Source organism: Scomber scombrus, chromosome 13 (assembly GCF_963691925.1).
Source record: "Scomber scombrus chromosome 13, fScoSco1.1, whole genome shotgun sequence".
Lineage (NCBI taxonomy): Eukaryota > Metazoa > Chordata > Actinopteri > Scombriformes > Scombridae > Scomber > Scomber scombrus.
The window spans coordinates 30756745-30777390 of record NC_084982.1 but is presented as its reverse complement, the minus strand read 5'-3'; the positions used below and the strand labels follow the sequence as shown (position 1 = coordinate 30777390).

The 20646-nt window shown below is 44.2% G+C and overlaps 1 protein-coding gene across 1 annotated transcript in view; it reads right to left on the bottom strand.

Moving 5' to 3' along the window:
• Positions 1-20646, bottom strand: part of ttn.1 (titin, tandem duplicate 1) — a 168348-nt gene that overhangs the window by 77641 nt on the left and 70061 nt on the right. Inside the window, 41 exon segments of the mRNA XM_062431364.1 lie at positions 85-393; positions 564-760; positions 884-989; positions 1297-1596; positions 1877-2176; positions 2330-2445; positions 2541-2727; positions 2809-3105; positions 3567-3854; positions 4296-4417; positions 4497-4674; positions 4759-4906; positions 5423-5574; positions 5713-6000; positions 6103-6217; positions 6332-6519; positions 6608-6910; positions 7000-7299; positions 7408-7677; positions 7774-8040; positions 8129-8253; positions 8336-8744; positions 8848-9126; positions 9215-9481; positions 9578-9847; positions 10072-10240; positions 10440-10537; positions 10963-11229; positions 11350-11473; positions 13062-13204; positions 13489-13615; positions 14886-15025; positions 15158-15424; positions 15710-15976; positions 16374-16640; positions 16869-16995; positions 17086-17225; positions 17480-17743; positions 19387-19653; positions 19746-20012; positions 20127-20253. Coding sequence (XP_062287348.1) covers positions 85-393; positions 564-760; positions 884-989; positions 1297-1596; positions 1877-2176; positions 2330-2445; positions 2541-2727; positions 2809-3105; positions 3567-3854; positions 4296-4417; positions 4497-4674; positions 4759-4906; positions 5423-5574; positions 5713-6000; positions 6103-6217; positions 6332-6519; positions 6608-6910; positions 7000-7299; positions 7408-7677; positions 7774-8040; positions 8129-8253; positions 8336-8744; positions 8848-9126; positions 9215-9481; positions 9578-9847; positions 10072-10240; positions 10440-10537; positions 10963-11229; positions 11350-11473; positions 13062-13204; positions 13489-13615; positions 14886-15025; positions 15158-15424; positions 15710-15976; positions 16374-16640; positions 16869-16995; positions 17086-17225; positions 17480-17743; positions 19387-19653; positions 19746-20012; positions 20127-20253 — 8842 coding nt within the window.

The window sequence follows — 20646 nt, the reverse complement described above, 5'->3', positions numbered from 1 at the left end:
GGGACCAGAGTACAGGATTATTAATGAACAGTGTTTTGATTGCACATTTCTTTACCTGTCAAATTAAATTCTCTCGATGCTTACAGTCAGGATCTTTGGTGAAGACCTTGTCAGAGATCTCAGAGGGATCACTGACACCAATAGCGTTGATGGCACGGACCCGGATGACATATTTCTTCTCTGGTTTGATTCCGTCTTCAATCTTGAACTTGAGCTCCTTGATTGGTCTGTTGTTGACCCTCAGCCACTTCAGCTCTGGTCGGGCCTCAGCCACCTCTACGTGGTAGCCGGTGATCGGGCAGCCGCCATCCTTGGCTGGAGGCTTCCAGGTCACGTTAATGTGCTCTCTGCTAGCATCAGGAATGGCCAACTCCAGAGGAGGAGAGGGAGCACCTGCAGAGAAAGAGACATATTTGAGTTTTATATCTGAAATGTTTCCTGAGCATCAGATGTTCAGATATCCTTTGACATGATCTGCTTTCATCTACAGAACACAGATACTGGATCAGCCAACAGAACCCTACTTAACCCGTAGAGATATAATATATTTGAAGGTCTCTTACTGGTTGCATCCTCGATGGTGAGGACCTCAGTGGGTTCACTTGGATCTCCGACTCCAGCCTCATTCTCAGCCCGGACCTGGAACTGCACCTCTGACCCTTCGTCCACATCTGTCACCTTAAACTGAGTCTGTTTGTCTGGAGTCTTGCAGCACTTCAACCAGCGAGTTCCCAGCTTCTCCTTCTTCTCGATCACGTACCTGGGAAGCAAAATGTGAAGATAGTTTAACATCTAAGCAGATTCAATTCTGGCTGGAAACTTTTATATACGGATACATCATCTCATAGCAGTCTACACAGTAGTTTACAGGTTGTCATCTTACTTGGTTATGGGTCTTCCACCATTGCTCTTAGGAGCTTCCCATTTCAGCTCCACATGTCTCTTTGTGACCTCCACCACTGTCAGGGCGTACGGAGGTCCAGGAGTTGCTGTAGATACAAACATTAAGCTTGCATTAATGATACCATGCAGACATGTTTTCTGTGCAGCTCAGGGACTTAAAGGTCCAGTGTGTATGATGAACTGATGATTTAGATGTTACCATGGTTACCTAACCCTAACCCAGGAGTGGCACTAAACATGTATACTTGCACAACAGGAAAGATCATTAAGAATCATCCTACACAGAGCAGGAATAGTTTAAGCTTTAAATTAAAAGTGAACTAAATAAATAACAATGAAAGTATTTTAAGGATCTGCTGAAAACATTAAAACCAAGAACCGTCCACAACTTACTGAAAGTGTCTTTGGCGAGCACGGCGTCCTCCAGCTCACAGAATTCACCCGTCCCCACGGCGTTCTCCGCCGCCACGCGGAACACGTACAGCGAGCCTTCGTTCAGAGGAGTCACCGAGTACTTCAGGTCCTTCACGGTGGTGTCGACGGTCTGCCAGGCCTTCCGCCTCACGTCCCTCTTCTCCACCACGTAGTTGGTGATGGGGGAGCCTCCGTCCGTGCTGGGAGCCTGCCACTTCAGGTCGGCACTGATCTTACTGATGTTGGCCACGTCCAGCCACTGAGGGGCAGACGGAGGGTCTGTTGAACAGAAACAGAGATCAGTGGAGGTCATGGGTCGGACGGGTCACTGCTGGTTCTGTGACTCAGAAACTTTGAGTAAAATCTATGAAATACAAACTTTTAAAAATACTTTTAGGATAAAATAAAGCATGAAAGCACAAGGTTGTATAACACCAGTTTCAGGTCAACTTCAAGAAATTAGACTTAAGACCCTTAAATAGCCCAATGCATAAAGTCCAGGTGCTAGAACAAGAGCTGACAGCTGACTAAACCCTCAGAAACCCGAATTGAAGCTTACAGAGTCTCTCCTTGCAGACTACAGGGTCACTGGGGTCACTGGGTTCGCTCTCGCCCGCCTTGTTGACAGCCTTGACCCGGAAGGAGTACTCCTGCTTCTCCATCAGGCCCTGCAGCTGGTGCTCAGTCAGAGGAACGTCCTCTGCGATGCGGATCCATTCCTCACTTCCGGTCTTCTGGAACTCGATGATATAGCCCTCGATCTTAGCGCCGCCATCGTGCTCCGGTCGGGTCCACGCCAACAAGGCCGAGGTCTTTGCAATCTCCCTGATAACAGGTTTACCAGGAGCCCACGGAGGATCTGAGGAAGAGAGTGGCTTTATTAAAATGATCTAATTTCACTTTAATTTAATTTGTCAGTATATTCTTAATAATTTCATATTAATGGAGACAGACGTTGTTAAACTCTGTTCTTCCTCTTAATGTAAGGAAGCTGTTTGTCTGTGAGACGTACCGATAGGGTCTTTGATGAGGACTGGGTCGGTCTCTGCGCTTGGTTTTCCAGGTCCGGCCAGATTCTCAGCCAGAACCCGGAAGCGGTACTTCTTCTTGGTAGGGAGTCCCTTCACCCTGCAGAGTTAGAAAATACATTCACACGTTTTGCTCACAAACAAACATCATCTACTAACTGTCCTGTTGGTGTAATGAGACGTCTGATAGTTCACCTGAAGGTTGTGTCTTTGATGGGAAGTTTGTTGCATCTGATCCATTTGTCGCTGTCTGGATCAAACTTCTCGATCCAGTATCCGGTGATGGGACTGCCGCCATCCTCATCTGGCTCAAACCAGGTCAGAGTCACGGCGTCCTTGGCGATATCTGAAGGAGTAACTCTGGTTGGGGGTCCAGGAGGATCTGAAACAGATGGAAGAGTTGTTAGATTTGTTTTATCTATATAAAGTTGTTCATGGATTATTAGGCACTTGTAAATCTTACCGAATGCATATTTAGCAACGATCGGCACGTGCTCGGCAGGTTCTCCGATGCCGTACTGGTTCTCAGCGCTGACCCTGAAGATGTACTCCTTCATAGGAGTGAGCTTGCAGGCTTTGAAGGTGGTGTGTTTCACGGTGGCCGACAGCTTCACCCATTCCTCTTTATCTGTCAGTCGACTCTCTGCGATGTAGTTAGTGATCGGTGAGCCGCCGTCGTCCCGCGGAGGGTTCCAGTCCAGGACGCACGACTCGTTGGTGATCTGTGAGATGTCTAATGCAGCTGGTGGGCCGGGTTTATCTGGAGAGGAGGAGACACACATGTAAACATGAGGTCAGTTTAATGTAATAAGCCATTTTATCCTGCTAACAGTCTGAGGTGATGTCATCCTGCAGTCAACCCTTTGGAGAAATTGCATCATGATATTCTCTTTAGTTTATGTTCTTGATTTATGATTTGATGTCTAGAACTTATCTAGAATTTAAAGAAACAGATGCATTTAATTCAGTTTGGCCAAGAACTGAAAATGTGTTTCTGCTTCTGAATTGAGACGACTTTGTAACATGCTAGCAACAGACTTGAAATTGGAGGCGACACTTTTCCACCTAAACCATCAAATAACTGTTCTGAAGAATTTTTTAAGTGAACAACTTTAAATGAAAAAAAAGAACAAGATCTATGCTTCACTGGGTCATATGTGGAGTAATAAACTGCAGTTTAGGTTTAATAAACATTGTTTTCCAGGATAAAAGCTTCAGTACCCAGGATGTTGACATCGATGGTGGCGGTGGCTCGTCCGCAGGTGTTCACCGCCTCGATGATGTAGGTGGCGCTGTCTCCTCTGGTGGTTTTGTTAATGGACAGCTTAGAGTGACCCGGCTGTGTGTCAATGCTGATGCGCTCATCAGCCCTCAGGACCAGATCGGCCTTGGTCCACTTCACCCGGGGCTCGGGTTTTCCTGTGACTTCAGCAGGGAGCTCGATCTTGGTCCCGGCTCTGTGGGTCAGACCAGCCAGCAGCTTCACATCCAGCTGGATCTCTGGAGGCTCTGTTGGAGTTTTAAAGTCAGAGAGGACAGAACTATAAGTGACCCACTTCATGTGCAGGTATCAATAAAGCCAGTTAACCAAACTACCAACATGCATTCAGGACATAAAGGACTGGATGATGCAACTTCCTGTTATTGTGCTTGGCCCTAAACACCTCAGAAACACATTATCTAATGATATGACTACTCTGGCCTCCAGAACCACTGTAAGGAACCTAGGAGTTATAATTAACCAGGATCTGTTCTTTAATTCCCATATAAACACATTTCAAGGAATGCCTATTTTCATCCTAGTCCTGCATGTGTTCCTTCTAGGCTGGATTATTCTAATTCATTATTATCAGGCTGCTCTAACCCTAACGAGCCTCTAAAGACTCTCCAGCTGGTCCAGAAAATGTCAGAATTTCCAGATTTCTTTCAGTTTGTCTTCTTGTAATTTACCCTTCGCGTCCACAGCCTGGATCTCATCGGTGGCCCTGCAGGGTCGGCCGGCTCCCAGCTTGTTGACAGCTCTGACTCTGTATGCGTACCACTGGCCCTCGATCAGGCCGGGCACCTGGAACCTGTGAGCACAGAGATATTAAACACGATTCACCAGCCCAAGAAAACTGTTCATGCGTGGCTCTTTAGATTCAGTCTTACTTCAGCTCAGGGATGGCATCACCGCAGGCTTCCCATTTATCGGTACCACGCTGACACTTGTCCACCACGTAGCCTTTGATCGGTGCACCACCGTCGTACTTCGGAGGCTCCCATGACAGGAAGATGCTTTTGCCGCTCTTATCACGCCACTTCAGGTTCTCAGGAGGATCAGGTACAGCTGGGGAGGAGAAAACATCAAAATCAATCAATCATGTCTAAACAGGGTACGGTATGGGTACGGTCTAACAGACTAAAGACTCACTGGCAGGAGAGGAGACGTTGACGGGCTCGTCGATGTACGCCGGCTCTCCAGGTCCACACTTGTTGCAGGCGGTGACACTGAACAGATATTCTTTTCCTTCTATCACGTCCGTCACTGTGTGCTCCAGGTCCAGGACGCCAGTGGCCACCTTAACAAAGATAAATGTCACCACAACAAATGAGCACAGAAGCTCCAGCTGAGGAAGTTTATTCATTTTCATCACTGCTCTGGATCTGGACCCGTAACCTACAAATATCAGCTTCTGCTTTTTGATTGTTTTGTTTTGGGAGGAAAGATCAATACAAGGCTTTAAAAGTATCTTTAGACAATGAAAGACTTTTTGTTTATGAGCTACAGAGTTTCTGTGATTATTATTAAATGCCTCTTAGCTCATCATATGTATGAATTACCTCCATAACTACAACTACTACCCTAACCCATAAACCGCAACCATACTTCCGTGTGCTTTGTGCCTGCAGAGGAAGCGTAGTTTTTCTTATTTTCAGTAGTATGGCCTCTACTTCCTCTGCTTTGCATCACTAAACCCAGTTTTAGTGTCAGATTCTGAACTAGTACATGGAACCTTTAACAAGCCCTGTGACACTGCTGCTGACGCTGTGACGGCTCATGTTTCACTGACAGCACTAAAGACTCTCACACGTACTTTGGCCCAGGTCTTGCGAGACACTTCTCTCTTTTCAATCTGGTAGTGGGTGACTGGACTTCCTCCGTCGTGCTCAGGAGTTTCCCACATCATGTGGACATGATGTCTGGTCACCTCAGCCACCTTGAAGTCCTTAGGAGCACTGGGGCATGCTGGGAAAGCAAACAACAAATTACACCATCAACAAAAGGGGAGACGGATGTGTAAGAGAGGGACGTTTTTTGACGTTTCATGAAATGACTAAAATATTATTATCATGTATGTTTTACAGATGAATGGGAAATGATTACCGATGACGTTGACCTCGATGTCCCCAGTGACAGAGGACACATCATTCTCCAGCTGAAGGGTGTAGGTGCCTTTGTCTGGACGAACACTCGGCGTGACCGTCAGCTCTGTGTACGTGGGCTTTGTAACCATGGAGACACGCTCATCTGCAGTGGTCAGCTCCTTCTCACCGAAGGTCCACTTGGGAACCGGGGTTGGGTATCCAGTGATGGGGACTCTGATGGTGAGAGGATGAGGGACGATCACCTCCAGGCCGTTCCTGAAGGCACTCAGGTCAAAGGTCGGACCCACTGCCAGGGGAAAAATACACGGATGGTTTTGTTGGTCAATAGTAGTGGCTTAATCAGTGCAGACATGATGAATAAATAAAGAAGGGGGAAAGATGTTCATACCATGAGGGTCGTCAGCCAGCAGCGGTCCGAGCTGCTCGGCTGGATCTGAGACGCCGGCTGCATTCTCAGCACAAACCCTGTAGAGGTACTTCTGGTTGTGTTTCAGACCGGAGACCTGCACACAACAACAAACATCAAAGATCAGCTGCAGGAAATCTGTTCAGTGGATTAAATCATTACTTCCAAACAAACTATCTTTGACATGTTAAGGTGGAACTAAGCTCTGTACCCGGTATGAGAGGTCTGGGCAGAGTCTGGCGTTGCAGCGGAGCCATTTCTCGGTGCCTTCATCACACTTCTCGATGATGTAGCCGGTGATCATGCTGCCGCCGTTGCTGGCTGGCGTCTCCCAGGTGAGTGTGACTGCTGCTTTGCTTTGGTCACTGAAGTGCAGGTTCAACGGTGGACTTGGCCTCTCTGGAGCCACAACACAAAAAGTCACATTAATTCCTGTTTGATACGAACAATGAGCAGAAACACATTTCAAACCGATGCTTTAACTGACCGATGGGGTCCATGATCTTGACAGGGTTGGTGGCGGCGCTGGGCCTGCCGATCCCGGCTTTGTTCTCAGCTCGGACTCTGAAGATGTACTCCTTGTTCTCCACCACATCGCTCAGAGTGGCCGAGCGGCTGCTGGCATTGCAGACCATAGCTGCCTCCCACTTCACAGACGTCCTGTCACGGAGCTCGATCACATAGGCGGTAATCTCGGAGCCACCGTCGTACTTGGGAGGCTCCCAGCTGATGGTTGCACCAAACTTGTTCACCTTAGTTACTGCAACACTCTCCGGAGCATCGGGAACATCTGATAAAAACAAACATAAATGTTTTTTATTTGGATTTAAGTGTGAATGTTAAAGATCTTACAGATGTGCTGAAGAACTTTCAGCTCACCAAACTTGTTCTTGGCCTGGACGGCATCCTCGGTGGCAACGATGGGGCCGCTGCCAACTCTGTTGCGGGCGCAGACTCTGAACAGGTACATGGAGTCCTTATTGAGACCGCTGATGCAGTACTCTGGGGTGTCAGCGCGGTCTGTCGCCAGCGTCCAGGTCTTACGCTTCACATCTCGTCTCTCTACCACGTACGCGACGATCTTGCTTCCGCCATCACTCTCCGGCTCCTCCCACGCCAGACTGACCTCACCGTCAGCTGTGTCGACCACTCTCAGGTTCTTGACGGGTCCGGGGACATCTAGCAACCACAACCATGAAACTTAGGAACTCTGAGATATAACATTCAGCATGCCGCTCTAACACTAACCCAATCACCCAATCAGATAAATTGAATCCCTGAACTCACCAATCACATCCAGGTTGATGAATGCTTCTCCTTCTCCATGCTTGTTCTTGATGACCACCTTGTACCTTCCTTGGTCCTCCTTGCTGGGGCTCTTCAGACGGTACTCCGTCTTATCAGCGGAGGTGTCGATGTTCTGGCCGGGCAGACTGGAGCCCACAAAGAACCACTCGGCTTCTGCGCGAGGGTACGCATCATAAGGCACGGTCATGACGAAGGCCTTACCGGCATCCGTCACCAGGTTCTGGTCGGTGGTTTTGATCTTTGGAACAGCTGCAGAAGAGATGACATTAAGGTTTCAGTGTTTTGGGAATTAACTTTTCTTCTTGAATGATCTCAGAGTGAAGTTGAGGCACTGCGGTGACTCACCTGCCAGCTCCAGCTTGGCTCTGGCATCTTTGTCTTTGGCCACGATCCTGTACTCTCCTTGGTCTCGAGGTCTGATCTCACAGACCTGCAGTCTGTGGACCTTACCCTCACTGATCATCTGGTATTTGTCTCCCTGGACGATTATCATGTTGTTCCTCATCCACTTGACTTCCACTCTGTCTTTGTTGAGCTCCACCTCAAACACGATGTCTGAGCCTGGAGGTTCAAACACGTCCTGTGGAGGTCTGATGATCTCAACCGGGGTCTCTGCAGGACAGAAAACCACATTGCATGTGAGGGTTCAAAACAGAAATAGTTGCTCTGTGAAAATGAAGAAGACAAATGAAGAATTTACCTTCAACAAAAAGTCTTGCTCTGGTCCTTCTTTCTTCCACACCACAAGCGTATTCACATTCATCATCAGGTCTACACACCCTGACGGTCAGTTTGCATATCTTTCCTTCTTGTTTCATGTGATATCTGAAAAAAAACGAAACCATGTTTCAAATGCTTCAAGGAACTGTTTTAGGGGACTGATCTATGATTTGAGTCCAGTCGTTACCTCGGTCCTTCTCTGATCTCCCGTCCGTTCCTGTACCACTTCACAGCAGCCTTCTCCTTAGACAGCTTGCAGGTGAACTCTGCATCCTCGAACTCAGTGATGGTCTGGTCTTTAAGCTGTGTGCTGAAGTCTGTCGGCGCCTCGCTGATGATCAGCTCAGCCGCACACTTGTCCTCGCCGACCACGGCGGTGTACTCGCCCTCATCGTCCATGACACAGTCCTTGATGGTCAGGGTGTGTTTGAGGCCGTCGGCTCTGTAGACGATGCGTTTGCTGAGCGTCACCTCCTGGCCGGCCTTCATCCACCTCACTGTCACCTCGGGCCGGTTCACCTTGCACACGAAGACGATGGTCTTCTTCTCCTGAGTCTCAACGTCCTCGATGGGCTCCAGGAACTTGAGCTTCTCCTCTGTGGAGAGACGCAGAGGAAACCAAGTGAGCTTTGCATCAAATATAGAACATAAAAGCTAAAAGTTCAGCGCAGATTCTTCTGAGCTGAACTGATTATTTACCTTTGACTTTAGCGCTGGCGGAGCACTTGGCTTGTTCTCCTCTGTGATTGGTCAGGTTGATGGTGTAGCTGGCCTCGTCTCCCTTCTGGGCTTCTCTGATCCTCAGGGAGAAAACGTTGTCCCTCTGAATCATAATGTACTTGCTGCTCTCAAATATGGTGTCTTCATTCTTCAGCCACTTGGCCTTCGCTCCCTCCACGTTCGTCTCGCAGTTGAAGACGATCTCGCTTCCTTCTTTCACCTCCGTGTCTTTAATCGGTGTGATGATCCTCAGTTTCTCTGCAATAAAACACAAACACACATGAGAACCAAACACGCTCACATTTAGGTTCATTAAAAGAAGCCGAGGGGAATAAACGAGTCTTACCGATCACATACAGATCCGCTGAGGCCTTAACGCTGCCGATGTGGGCAACATAGCCTCCCTCATCCTTCAGCACACAGTCTTTCACAATAAGAGCTCTTCTCTTTCCTTCACTGACGATAGTGTACTTCTCCCCGGTTTCGACTTCCTTGTCACCTCTGAACCATTTAACCTCGTAGGTTTCCTTGGAGACGGAGCACGTGAACTCAGCCTTCTCGCCCTCCACCACCTCCTGGTTCTGGGGCTTAGCGATGAACTCAGCCGCCAGTTCTGGTCAGAAAGAGAGAAAGAGGTTAAGATGCTTCCTGCAGGTTTGTTTCCTCTGTTAGATAGATAGATCTTTATTATACAACGATGTGTTCGTACCCTTCAGCTTCAGCGTAGCGGACGTCTTGATGGTGGGACTCAGCCTGCAGTTGTACTCTCCGCCGTCCTCCATCCTCAGGTCCTGGATGATCAGGATCCTCTTGCGTCCGTCCATGATCTGCTCGTAGCGGCCGCCCTCCGGCAGCTCCTCGTCTCCTTTGTACCAGGTGACGTCGGCGCTGGGCTTCGACACCTCGCAGATCATCTTCACGCTGTCCGTCTCTGTGCCCTCCACGTTGGACAGGTTCTTGGTGAACCTGGCAGCTTCCTCTGTGAGGACACAGTGGCAGCAACAAGGTTAACGTGGGAACATTCATTATTTAAAATGTAAAACCTGTCATAGAAGTTCAGGTTCAAACCCTAAACTTTGTCCTAAAATCCAAAAGTATTAAAACCTGAGTATTTGGGTAACTCTTTGACCTGATGGTGGCGCTAGAACAACAGAACCAACCTGGTGGTACCAGTATAACCCATTCCTCTGCTCTGAGCCTTACCGATGACCGTTAGCATGCCGGAGGTCTTAGCCGTCCTGGCGTCACATTCGTACTCCGCCTCATCGTCAAACACCGACTTGTGTACGATGAGGATTCTCTGGACTCCTTTAGCGATGATCTCATACTTCTTTGATTTTCTGATCTCGCTGCCGTCCTTAAACCAGCGAACCTGCAGGACACATCCAGACATGGGTTAACGTTAGAGTAACCCAGTCCACCAGCTGACTGAGGGACGTTCTCTGTAAAGCGTCCTTGGCTTTGTAAAATATATAATATATTATTATTATTATTATATTGGACCATCAATCAACCATATAATCCCTGTCCAGTGTTTCAGGTGTTTGGAGTCGATGGTTATTAGATCTCACCTTAGCCGACTCGCGGGACACTTCACATTCAAACTTAGCGGATTCTTTCTCTCTGATCTCCACATCCTGACACGGCTTCGTAATCTCCACATGAGGAGCTGCAAACACAAAGAGGACTCTGTTATAGCACACTATACATATACATATATATAAATATACATGAAATGATCCAGTTAGAAACCTCTGTGACTTTCACTTATTCAAATGTCTATTTTCCTTTGAGCTGTAACAAACAGAGCTCCAGTAAACCAGGTTGAGGGTCAGGGTTAGGGTCAGGGTCAGGTTAACCCTAACCCTAACCCTAACCCTCGGTAGGGTTAGGGTTAGGGCTAGGTTAACCCTAACCCTGACCCTAACCCTCGGTAGGGTCAGGGTTAGGGTCAGGGTTAGGTTAACCTGACCCTGACCCTAACCCTGACCCTAACCCTCAGTAGGGTCAGGGTTAGGGTTAGGGTCAGGGTCAGGGTCAGGTTAACCCTAACCCTGACCCTGACCCTACCGAGCGGCTGAGCTTCATGCTTACGTGTGACTTCCAGGTAACAGGAGGTCTTGAACTCCTTGGCATCACACGTGTACATCTTGGCGTCGTCAGGACTGCAGGCGTGGACGATCAGCCCTCTCTTACGGCCCTCCACCATCATGTCGTACTTCTTGGTCTTGTGGATCTCTTTCCCTTCTCTGAACCATCGTACCTCTGCTCCCTCTCTGGACACTTCACACTCCAGCGTAGCCGTGGCTTCTTCCTCCACCGTCTGGTCCTCCAAAGGCTTCGTGAACTCCACCGGTGGCTCTGAATGAGAAGCAGATACTGAGTACGGACAGAACCGGCAGAACCGACAGAACCGGCAGAACCGGCAGAACCGGCAGACTGGGCATGAAGCAGAAGCTGCTCAGAGAGTCTCGTGTTTACCTCTGACTGTCAGCGTAGCCTCCGTTTCAAAGTCCTTCGCGGTGAGTTTGACCTTTCCGGCGTCCGTCTGCTTCACGTCTCTGACGGTCAGAGCGTGAGCTCGACCCGCTACGCGAGTTTTCACCTGCAGACACAAAAACTCCAAATCAGCTTCGATTCAGCAGATATTAATAATATAATATATATTATAATATTAATACTATTATTATATAGTTTAAACAGAGTTAGGACAGACTGGGTCACTGATATAATCTGATCGATAACATAATGTTAAAATAATGAGACTTTGCATTCTCTGTGTTGGATGAAGATTAATTATTATATAATTATATTATATATTATACATATATATTATACATATATAATTCATAATTAATATAAAATTACAATCAAAACAAATACAAAATTATTTTCATATATCAAGTAAAAAATAATTTAAAATGAATGTTTTCATTAATGATAATAATGATTTATGATTTTAACTCTTCTGGAAATATTTAAACTAAACTAAATAATAATCATCTGATCCTAAAAACCTTTAAAAGTAAAAAACATTGTATTAGTTTTTTATTTCAGTGTTTTTACTGAAATCATCAGTTTTGAGTTATTTGTGTATTTTTATCTGACTGAGCTGAGATGAACATATAAGGTGTTGGAGCCGCCCGCTGCTAGCAGGGGGGGGGGGCAGATAGCAGGGGGGGGGGGGGGGGTAACAGATAACAGCGGGGGGGGGGGGAGACAGCGGGGGGTGTGGGGGGGGGGTAACAGATAACAGCGGGGGGGGGGGGGAGTAACAGATAACAGCGTCGCTATCTCTGGTTATTTATAACAGCTGCAGGAACCTTTACTGCTTCAGGAAGCTTCCAGAAATAAGCTTTTAAAGTTATAATATATAAAGTTATAATATATAAGTTATAATATATAAAGTTATAATATATAAAGTTATAATATATAAAGTTATAATAAATAAAGTTATAATATATAAAGTTATAATAAATAAAGTTATAATATATAAGTTATAATATATAAGTTATAATATATAAAGTTATAATATATAAAGTTATAATATATAAAGTTATAATATATAAAGTTATAATATATAAAGTTATAATATATGAAGTTATATTTTGCTATTTTATTCTGTATAGTTTATTCTTTATATCCTTTATATCCTTTATATTCTTTATATTCTTTATATTCTTTATATTCTTTATATCCTTTATATCCTCCTGTATGTTATCGCTAACCGTAGTTTCCCAGCTTGGATCAATAAAGTTTATTTATCTATTTCAGACCAGAACAGATCATTTAAAACAAGTTATTGTTTTTAATCCTTTTTGATTCTAATTTGCTTTAAATTGTGAAATTAGATCCAAACTCCCAGTAAATGAATAAGTTTAAACACAGCGTCTGAACTCTGCTTAGTTTAACATTAACAGGTTAAATGAAGATTTGCTTTCTGTTAAATCCATTAAAGATTAAAACCTGCAGACTTACAGACTGTTTTTGGTCCCTGATAGAAAAATAAATCCTGAAATATTCAAATTTAAAGTTTGAAAAAACAAAACTTAAAGAGATTTTCTGCTTTTTTATTTCAGTTCTTGTAAATTTTAACACTTGAAAAGTTAGAATTAGTTTATGAATATTGATGCTCTGCAGAATACCTCAGTTTTAATCTAAAAAGACGTTTTGTTAAACAAGCAGTGACTCACTCTGTCGCTGGCCTCCATCTTCGCCCCCCCGAGGAACCACTCCACCGCGATGCCTTCGTAGGACAGCTGGCACTCGAAGGTGGCCGTCTCTCCGGCCGTCACCGTCACATCCTTCAGAGGCTGCAGGAGGCCGATGGAGCGAGCTGCAGCAGAGGACATGTTTTAATCCACACTGCAACGAGCCGTGAGCCGACCTGAGGGGTCGTTTCACCGCTCGTCCAATCAGAGCGCGGCTGAGGGGTCGTATCACTGCTCGTCCAATCAGAGCGCGGCTGAGGGGTCGTATCACCGCTCGTCCAATCAGAGAGCGGCTGCTCACTTCAGATAAAGTCTGAGTCCAAAATAACCGAGCGCCCTGATTGGCTGAAGAGTGTCAGACACACAGCACACAGATATAAACAAGCTGTAACCATGGAAACGCTCTCACCTTTCACTCTCAGCTGAGCGTTGGATTTCGCGTTGGCCGCCGAGAAGTCGACGGCTCCTGCCATGTCCATCCGGACGTTATACAGGATCAACATGTGTTTGGTTCCTTCTTCCTTCATCTCAACATCCTGACAGGAAACACAAACATTAGCTCCTACAAAATAAAAGAACATCTACTGTCTGAATCTATGAATCACTCTTAACTAACAAACCTTCTCAGAGCAACACTTTCATTTAGCTTCTTTATCAGAGGAAGCGTCTCATATTAATGCTATATATATATAATATATATAATATATATATAATGCTCATATTCAGGCTGTTTGGGTTCATGGAGACTCTGCAGCTTTACATCAGTCACTTCACTAGAACTTCAACAGGTCAAATATATTTAACAGGTTTTAAAAGGTTTAATTTATTATTATTATTGTTCATTAATTCAAAATGATACACAGTGTGCAGCTTCAGTAACGATGAACCTGAGCATCTGTTTGCTCTTCTCATGTGTTTGCTATGTTTCATGCTAACCCTAACCCATGTAATGAACCATGCTAACCCTAACCCATGTAATGAACCATGCTAACCCTAACCCATGTAATGAACCATGCTAACCCTAACCCATGTAATGAACCACGCTAACCCTAACCCATGTAATGAACCATGCTAACCCTAACCCATGTAATGAACCACGCTAACCCTAACCCATGTAATGAACCACGCTAACCCTAACCCATGTAATGAACCATGCTAACCCTAACCCATGTAATGAACCATGCTAACCCTGACCCATGTAATGAACCATGCTAACCCTAACCCATGTAATGAACCACGCTAACCCTGACCCATGTAATGAACCACGCTAACCCTAACCCATGTAATGAACCATGCTAACCCTAACCCATGTAATGAACCATGCTAACCCTAACCCATGTAATGAACCATGCTAACCCTGACCCATGTAATGAACCACGCTAACCCTAACCCATGTAATGAACCATGCTAACCCTGACCCATGTAATGAACCATGCTAACCCTAACCCATGTAATGAACCATGCTAACCCTAACCCATGTAATGAACCATGCTAACCCTAACCCATGTAATGAACCATGCTAACCCTAACCCATGTAATGAACCATGCTAACCCTGACCCATGTAATGAACCATGCTAACCCTGACCCATGTAATGAACCATGCTAACCCTAACCCATGTAATGAACCATGCTAACCCTAACCCATGTAATGAACCATGCTAACCCTAACCCATGTAATGAACCATGCTAACCCTAACCCATGTAATGAACTGCAGGTATGTAGTTTACAGCGAGGAGTCTCAGAGTGATATTAGTCCTAATTTAACCCTAAAGCAGTTTAACGTCAGCGTGGCTTCGGCTCTCACAGCTGACTGATGCAGCGCTTCTCCTTTCAACTTCCAGTTTCCGTGCACGTCTCCCTCCGATATCTCCGTCTCAAACTTGGCCGTCTCCGTCTCCGTCACCTCGACGCTGTACAGCGGACGAACCACCTTGATGTCTCGCTCTGCAGGCAACAAATACAATGAGTTATATAGAGGTATGTTATATAATATATATATGTTATATTATATAAAGAAGTTCTGCTGATCGGTGGCTAACGCTAACACTAACGCTAACGCAGACGTCCAGGACGAACCTTCGATGTTGAGGTTGGCGGTGGTTTTGTCGGAGCCGCAGTCGCAGGTGTACATGCCGATGTTGGCCTTCTCCGCCTTCCTGACCATCAGGATGCGTTTCTTCCCGTCGGTGCTGACGGCGATGTTCTTGGACGGAGTGATCTCCTTCCCGTCTTTGAACCATTTCACATCTGCGATGGATTTGCTGAGTTCACAGATCAGCTTCACCTCGTCCTTCTCCACGGCCGTGTAGTTCTGCAGCTTGGTGGTGAAGTACAGGTCGCCCTCTGCAGGACGCAGCGTGTTATTACACATCCAATGATGAGCCAATCAGAGCGCAGATAGACTATTATTATATTTAGTTATATTTATACTTATCAAAGTCGATTATTCAAAGTGTTCAATTAATTCTTCAACAGTCCAAAAACAAACTTCAGTTTATATTAATATAATCATCTCTGATTATTTATTACATTTATTAAATAAACATTTTAATGTTGAATGTTTTTTATCTAAAATAATAAAATGTTCCTGAACAGTAAAGTAAGTGTTGGATGAGCTGCGTTACTGACCGATGACGGTGAGCATGGCCGTCACCGTCTTGTCCATGGCTTCCACTTTGATCATGGACGTGTCGTCGATGGTGACTTCCTTGAAGGCGAGCGTGTGGACCTTCCCGTGGTCGGACATGTGCACCACCTTGCTGGGGTGCAGGTGCACGTCGTTCTTGTACCAGACGACTGTCACCTTATCGTGAGAAAGCTCCACGCTGAACTCGGCGGTCTCGCGTTCCTTCACCGTTACGTCTTTGATCGGTTTCACGAACTCGAGACGAATTCCTGCCGAAAGAAACGAGACGTTTAAATCTGTTTAATAAATATAATATAATAAAGGTTTCTGCTGTAAATAAACTATCAGAAGAACATAAAGATTTATAGATAAACACAAACATGGAAAAAAACATTTAAAAACATTTTAACAACAACAATAAAAATATTTTATTTCCTTTATTTCAGATATTAATTTACATAATGTTCCTATTGTCTGTTTATTTATTGTTTTTATTGTTTTTATTGTTTTTATTGAGGCTCTTTCTGTATGTTGCTGCTGTAATAATGAACATTTCCCCACTGAGGGAATAATAAACTAATATATTATTATATTATTATATTATTATATATTCAGTAATTTATTAATGAAAACAGTGAGTAACTGATATTAAGATGAATCTCGGACCTTGGATGACGAGCTTCCCGCTGGTTCTTTTGTCTTCAGCCTCAAAGATGTATTTCGCCTCGTCGTCGTACGCGGCGGCTTTGATGAGCAGGACGTACATGTTCCCTTCCTGGATCATCTCGTACTTGTCGTCGTTCTGCAGCTCCTGAGAACCTTTCAGCCAGCGGAAGCTCTTAGGAACTCGGGACAGCTCCACCTCGAAGCGACACTCGTCCTTCTCGTAAACCTGAACGTCGCTGAGCGGCGTCAGGAAGTTCAGCGGCAGCTCTGAGAGACAGGAAGTAGAAACATTCAGTCTCCACTATAAATAAACGGTTAAAACCTTTTTTAGCTCATTTGACTCAATTTCTTCATATTTTGTAAAATATTTTTTCAGACCATAAAATAGTTATTTTTTCTTAAGATGAATCAAAAATATATGAATGATAATTTATTTATTTATTAATGAATGAATATGGAAAGTATGTAAAGGGTTAATTAATGAGCAACGTTCACCTTTGACCTTCAGGTTAGCGGAGCACTTAGCGTTAGCGGCGGCGTACGCCACCTCGCCCGTCATCAGGACTTTACAGTTGTAGAGGATCAGCGTGTGCTTCCCTCCCTCCTCGATGATGTCCACATCCTGTCAACCAATCAGTGATCAGTAATCAATAACAGCAGTGTGAACAGGGTTGATGTGTTAGGGTTAGCAGCTAGCTAGCTAGCAGCTTACCGGAGACGGACTCAGCGCCTCTCCGTTCAGCTTCCACTGGCCGTGCACGTCGTCCTCAGAGATCTCCACCTCGAAGCGAGCCGTCTCCCCATCGAACAACTCCACGCCGTAGATCGGCCGAACCACCTTGATGTCGCGAGCTGCATGAAAACATCACGTTAGGAATGATCTCTGGACACGTTGCTGACATCAGTCTGGACATGTGAGTATTTTCACTTCAATCTGTTTTATTGTTTTTACTTCACTGCAGCATCGATGTTTGTTTCCTCATATTAAAAATGTTTTAAAATGACAGAGAAGACTTAAAATATCCTTTAACCCTATGTCCTAAACTCTTCTCATTTAAACTCATCTCATTTAAACTCTTCATGCTTTTGTCTCTTTGCAGCTTTACCTTCTATGTTGAGGCTCGCTGTCGTCTTGTCTGTTCCACAGTCACACTTATATTGTCCGACAGCGCTCTTCTCCACCTTCTTCAGCACCAGAGACCTGCGCACGCCTTCGGACTTCATGACGACCGTCTTAGAGGCGATGACCTCGGTGTCGTCGTGGTACCAGATGACGGGAACGTCTTTGCTCAGTTCACAGTCCAGAGACACCTCGTCTTTCTCTGTAGCCGTGTAATCCTGCAGCTTCACCACGAACACGGCGTCGCCCTCTGCAGGCAGAACAGGATGTTTACACACAGGACAGCAAAGAATGATTCTGGTTCATTAACACTTGGGTCTTATCTTCTCTGTGAGTTATAATAAAAACCTCGAACCTTCAAACATTATGATAACCGGCATCATTTTAATTTTATCTAAACATCATCTTTCAGGACTTCATCCCTGAACCAGCTTTAACTGTCACATGTAAATAAGTATTGCATCATGATATTATAACCTTTCATTGATCATGCATCATGATATTATAACCTGTCATTGATCATGCATCATGATATTATAACCTTTCATTGATCATGCATCATGATATTATAACCTTTCATTGATTATGCATCATGATATTATAACCTTTCATTGATCATGCATCATGATATTATAACCTTTCATTGATCATGCATCATGATATTATAACCTGTCATTGATCATGCATCATGATATTATAACCTTTCATTGATTATGCATCATGATATTATAACCTTTCATTGATTATGCATCATGATATTATAACCTTTCATTCATCATGCATCATGATATTATAACCTTTCATTGATCATGCATCATGATATTACAACCTGTCATTGATCATGCATCATATTATAACCTTTCATTGATCATGCATCATCATATTATAACCTGTCATTGATCATGCATCATGATATTATAACCTTTCATTGATCATGCATCATGATATTACAACCTTTCATTGATCATGCATCATGATATTATAACCTTTCATTGATCATGCATCATGATATTATAACCTGTCATTGATCATGCATCATGATATTATAACCTTTCATTGATTATGCATCATGATATTATAACCTTTCATTGATTATGCATCATGATATTATAACCTTTCATTCATCATGCATCATGATATTATAACCTTTCATTGATCATGCATCATGATATTACAACCTGTCATTGATCATGCATCATATTATAACCTTTCATTGATCATGCATCATCATATTATAACCTGTCATTGATCATGCATCATGATATTATAACCTTTCATTGATCATGCATCATGATATTATAACCTTTCATTCATCATGCATCATGATATTATAACCTGTCATTGATCATGCATCATGATATTATAACCTTTCATTGATCATGCATCATATTATAACCTTTCATTGATCATGCATCATATTATAACCTTTCATTGATCATGCATCATGATATTATAACCTGTCATTGATCATGCATCATGATATTATAACCTTTCATTGATCATGCATCATGATATTATAACCTGTCATTGATCATGCATCATGATATTATAACCTGTCATTGATCATGCATCATGATATTATAACCTGTCATTGATCATGCATCATGATATTATAACCTGTCATTGATCATGCATCATGATATTATAACCTTTCATTGATCATGCATCATGATATTATAACCTTTCATTGATCATGCATCATGATATTATAACCTGTCATTGATCATGCATCATATTATAACCTGTCATTGATCATGCATCATATTATAACCTGTCATTGATCATGCATCATATTATAACCTGTCATTGATCATGCATCATGATATTATAACCTTTCATTGATCATGCATCATGAGGGAAACAGAGGTAAGAGGAAGGAAGGTGAGCTGTTACCTATCACCGTGAGCTTTGCCATGGAGAACATTCCTTTGGCCTCTGCCTTAATCTGGCAGGTATCATCTAGAGTCAAACTCCTCATTTCTAGAGTGTGTCTCTTCCCTTCCACGTGTGTGAGCACCGTTCGGCTCACGTGGAGTTTGACTTCGTTTCGGTACCAAACGACCGGCACGTTCTCGTGAGTCAGCTCGATCTCAAACTGAACAACGTTACCTTCTTTCACGGTTTGGTCCTGAAGCGGCCGCACAAAGCCGAGCCTCATGCCTGGAATACATCAGGTAAGCAACATGGCTGAAGCCTCTTTAAAGCCTCAAACATCCATCATGGAATAAACATGAGCAACAGGAAGCACTTACCTTCGACCCTCAGCTGAGCCGACTGTTTCTGGCCCAACACTTCGATCGTGTATTCTGATTCATCATCAAACTCACAGCTGTTAATGATCAGCATGTGTTTCTTTCCATCATCAATAATTTCATATTTGGGGCTCGGGGTGATGATCTCCACCCCTCTGAGCCACATGACCTTTGACACCTCCTTGGTGATGGAGCATTCAAACTTAGCCTGTTTCTTTTCAGGCACTGAAACATCTTTCAGTGAGTCAACAAAGCCCATCTCGATCTCTGAGAGACGTGAATAATTCATCCGTTATTCACCAAAGCAAAACACGTCTGTCACGTTTCACACTGAGCAGCACCAGACAACCAGAACCAACAGAAGGTTTATTCTACTCGTACCTTTGACGGTGAGCATGGCGCTGGTGTTGGCGTTCAGACCCTGATACGACACCTCGCCCGCCTGGTCCAGCTGCACGTTTTTCAATGTGAGGAAACGTTTCTTTCCCTCGGCTTTAATATCACAGGTCTGAAAAACAGCAGAGATGAATCATCAGTATGTATGTTTCTCCGTATCGGTGGAAACACGACAAAAAATAACTTAACTAATATTCTGTTTGGAATAAAAACACATAAAAAAATCAACTTTCATAATCTGAGCCTTTCAGTTCTGGGCTGTTTAGTTGTGACTCTGCTCTCATCCATCAGCAGCTCATCTACAATAATAAGCATGAGTCTGAAACTGAAAGTACCTCCTTATATTTACACACTAAAAGCTTTTATTGATCAGGTTCTGTTAAGAAACACACACAGCTGATACTTTAAACTTTACATCTCTTAGACTTATTTTAACCTCCTTGCTCACATATTATTCAGTTTCACTTCACACCAAACATGTTCTTCCCCCCATGTGAGGGAACTG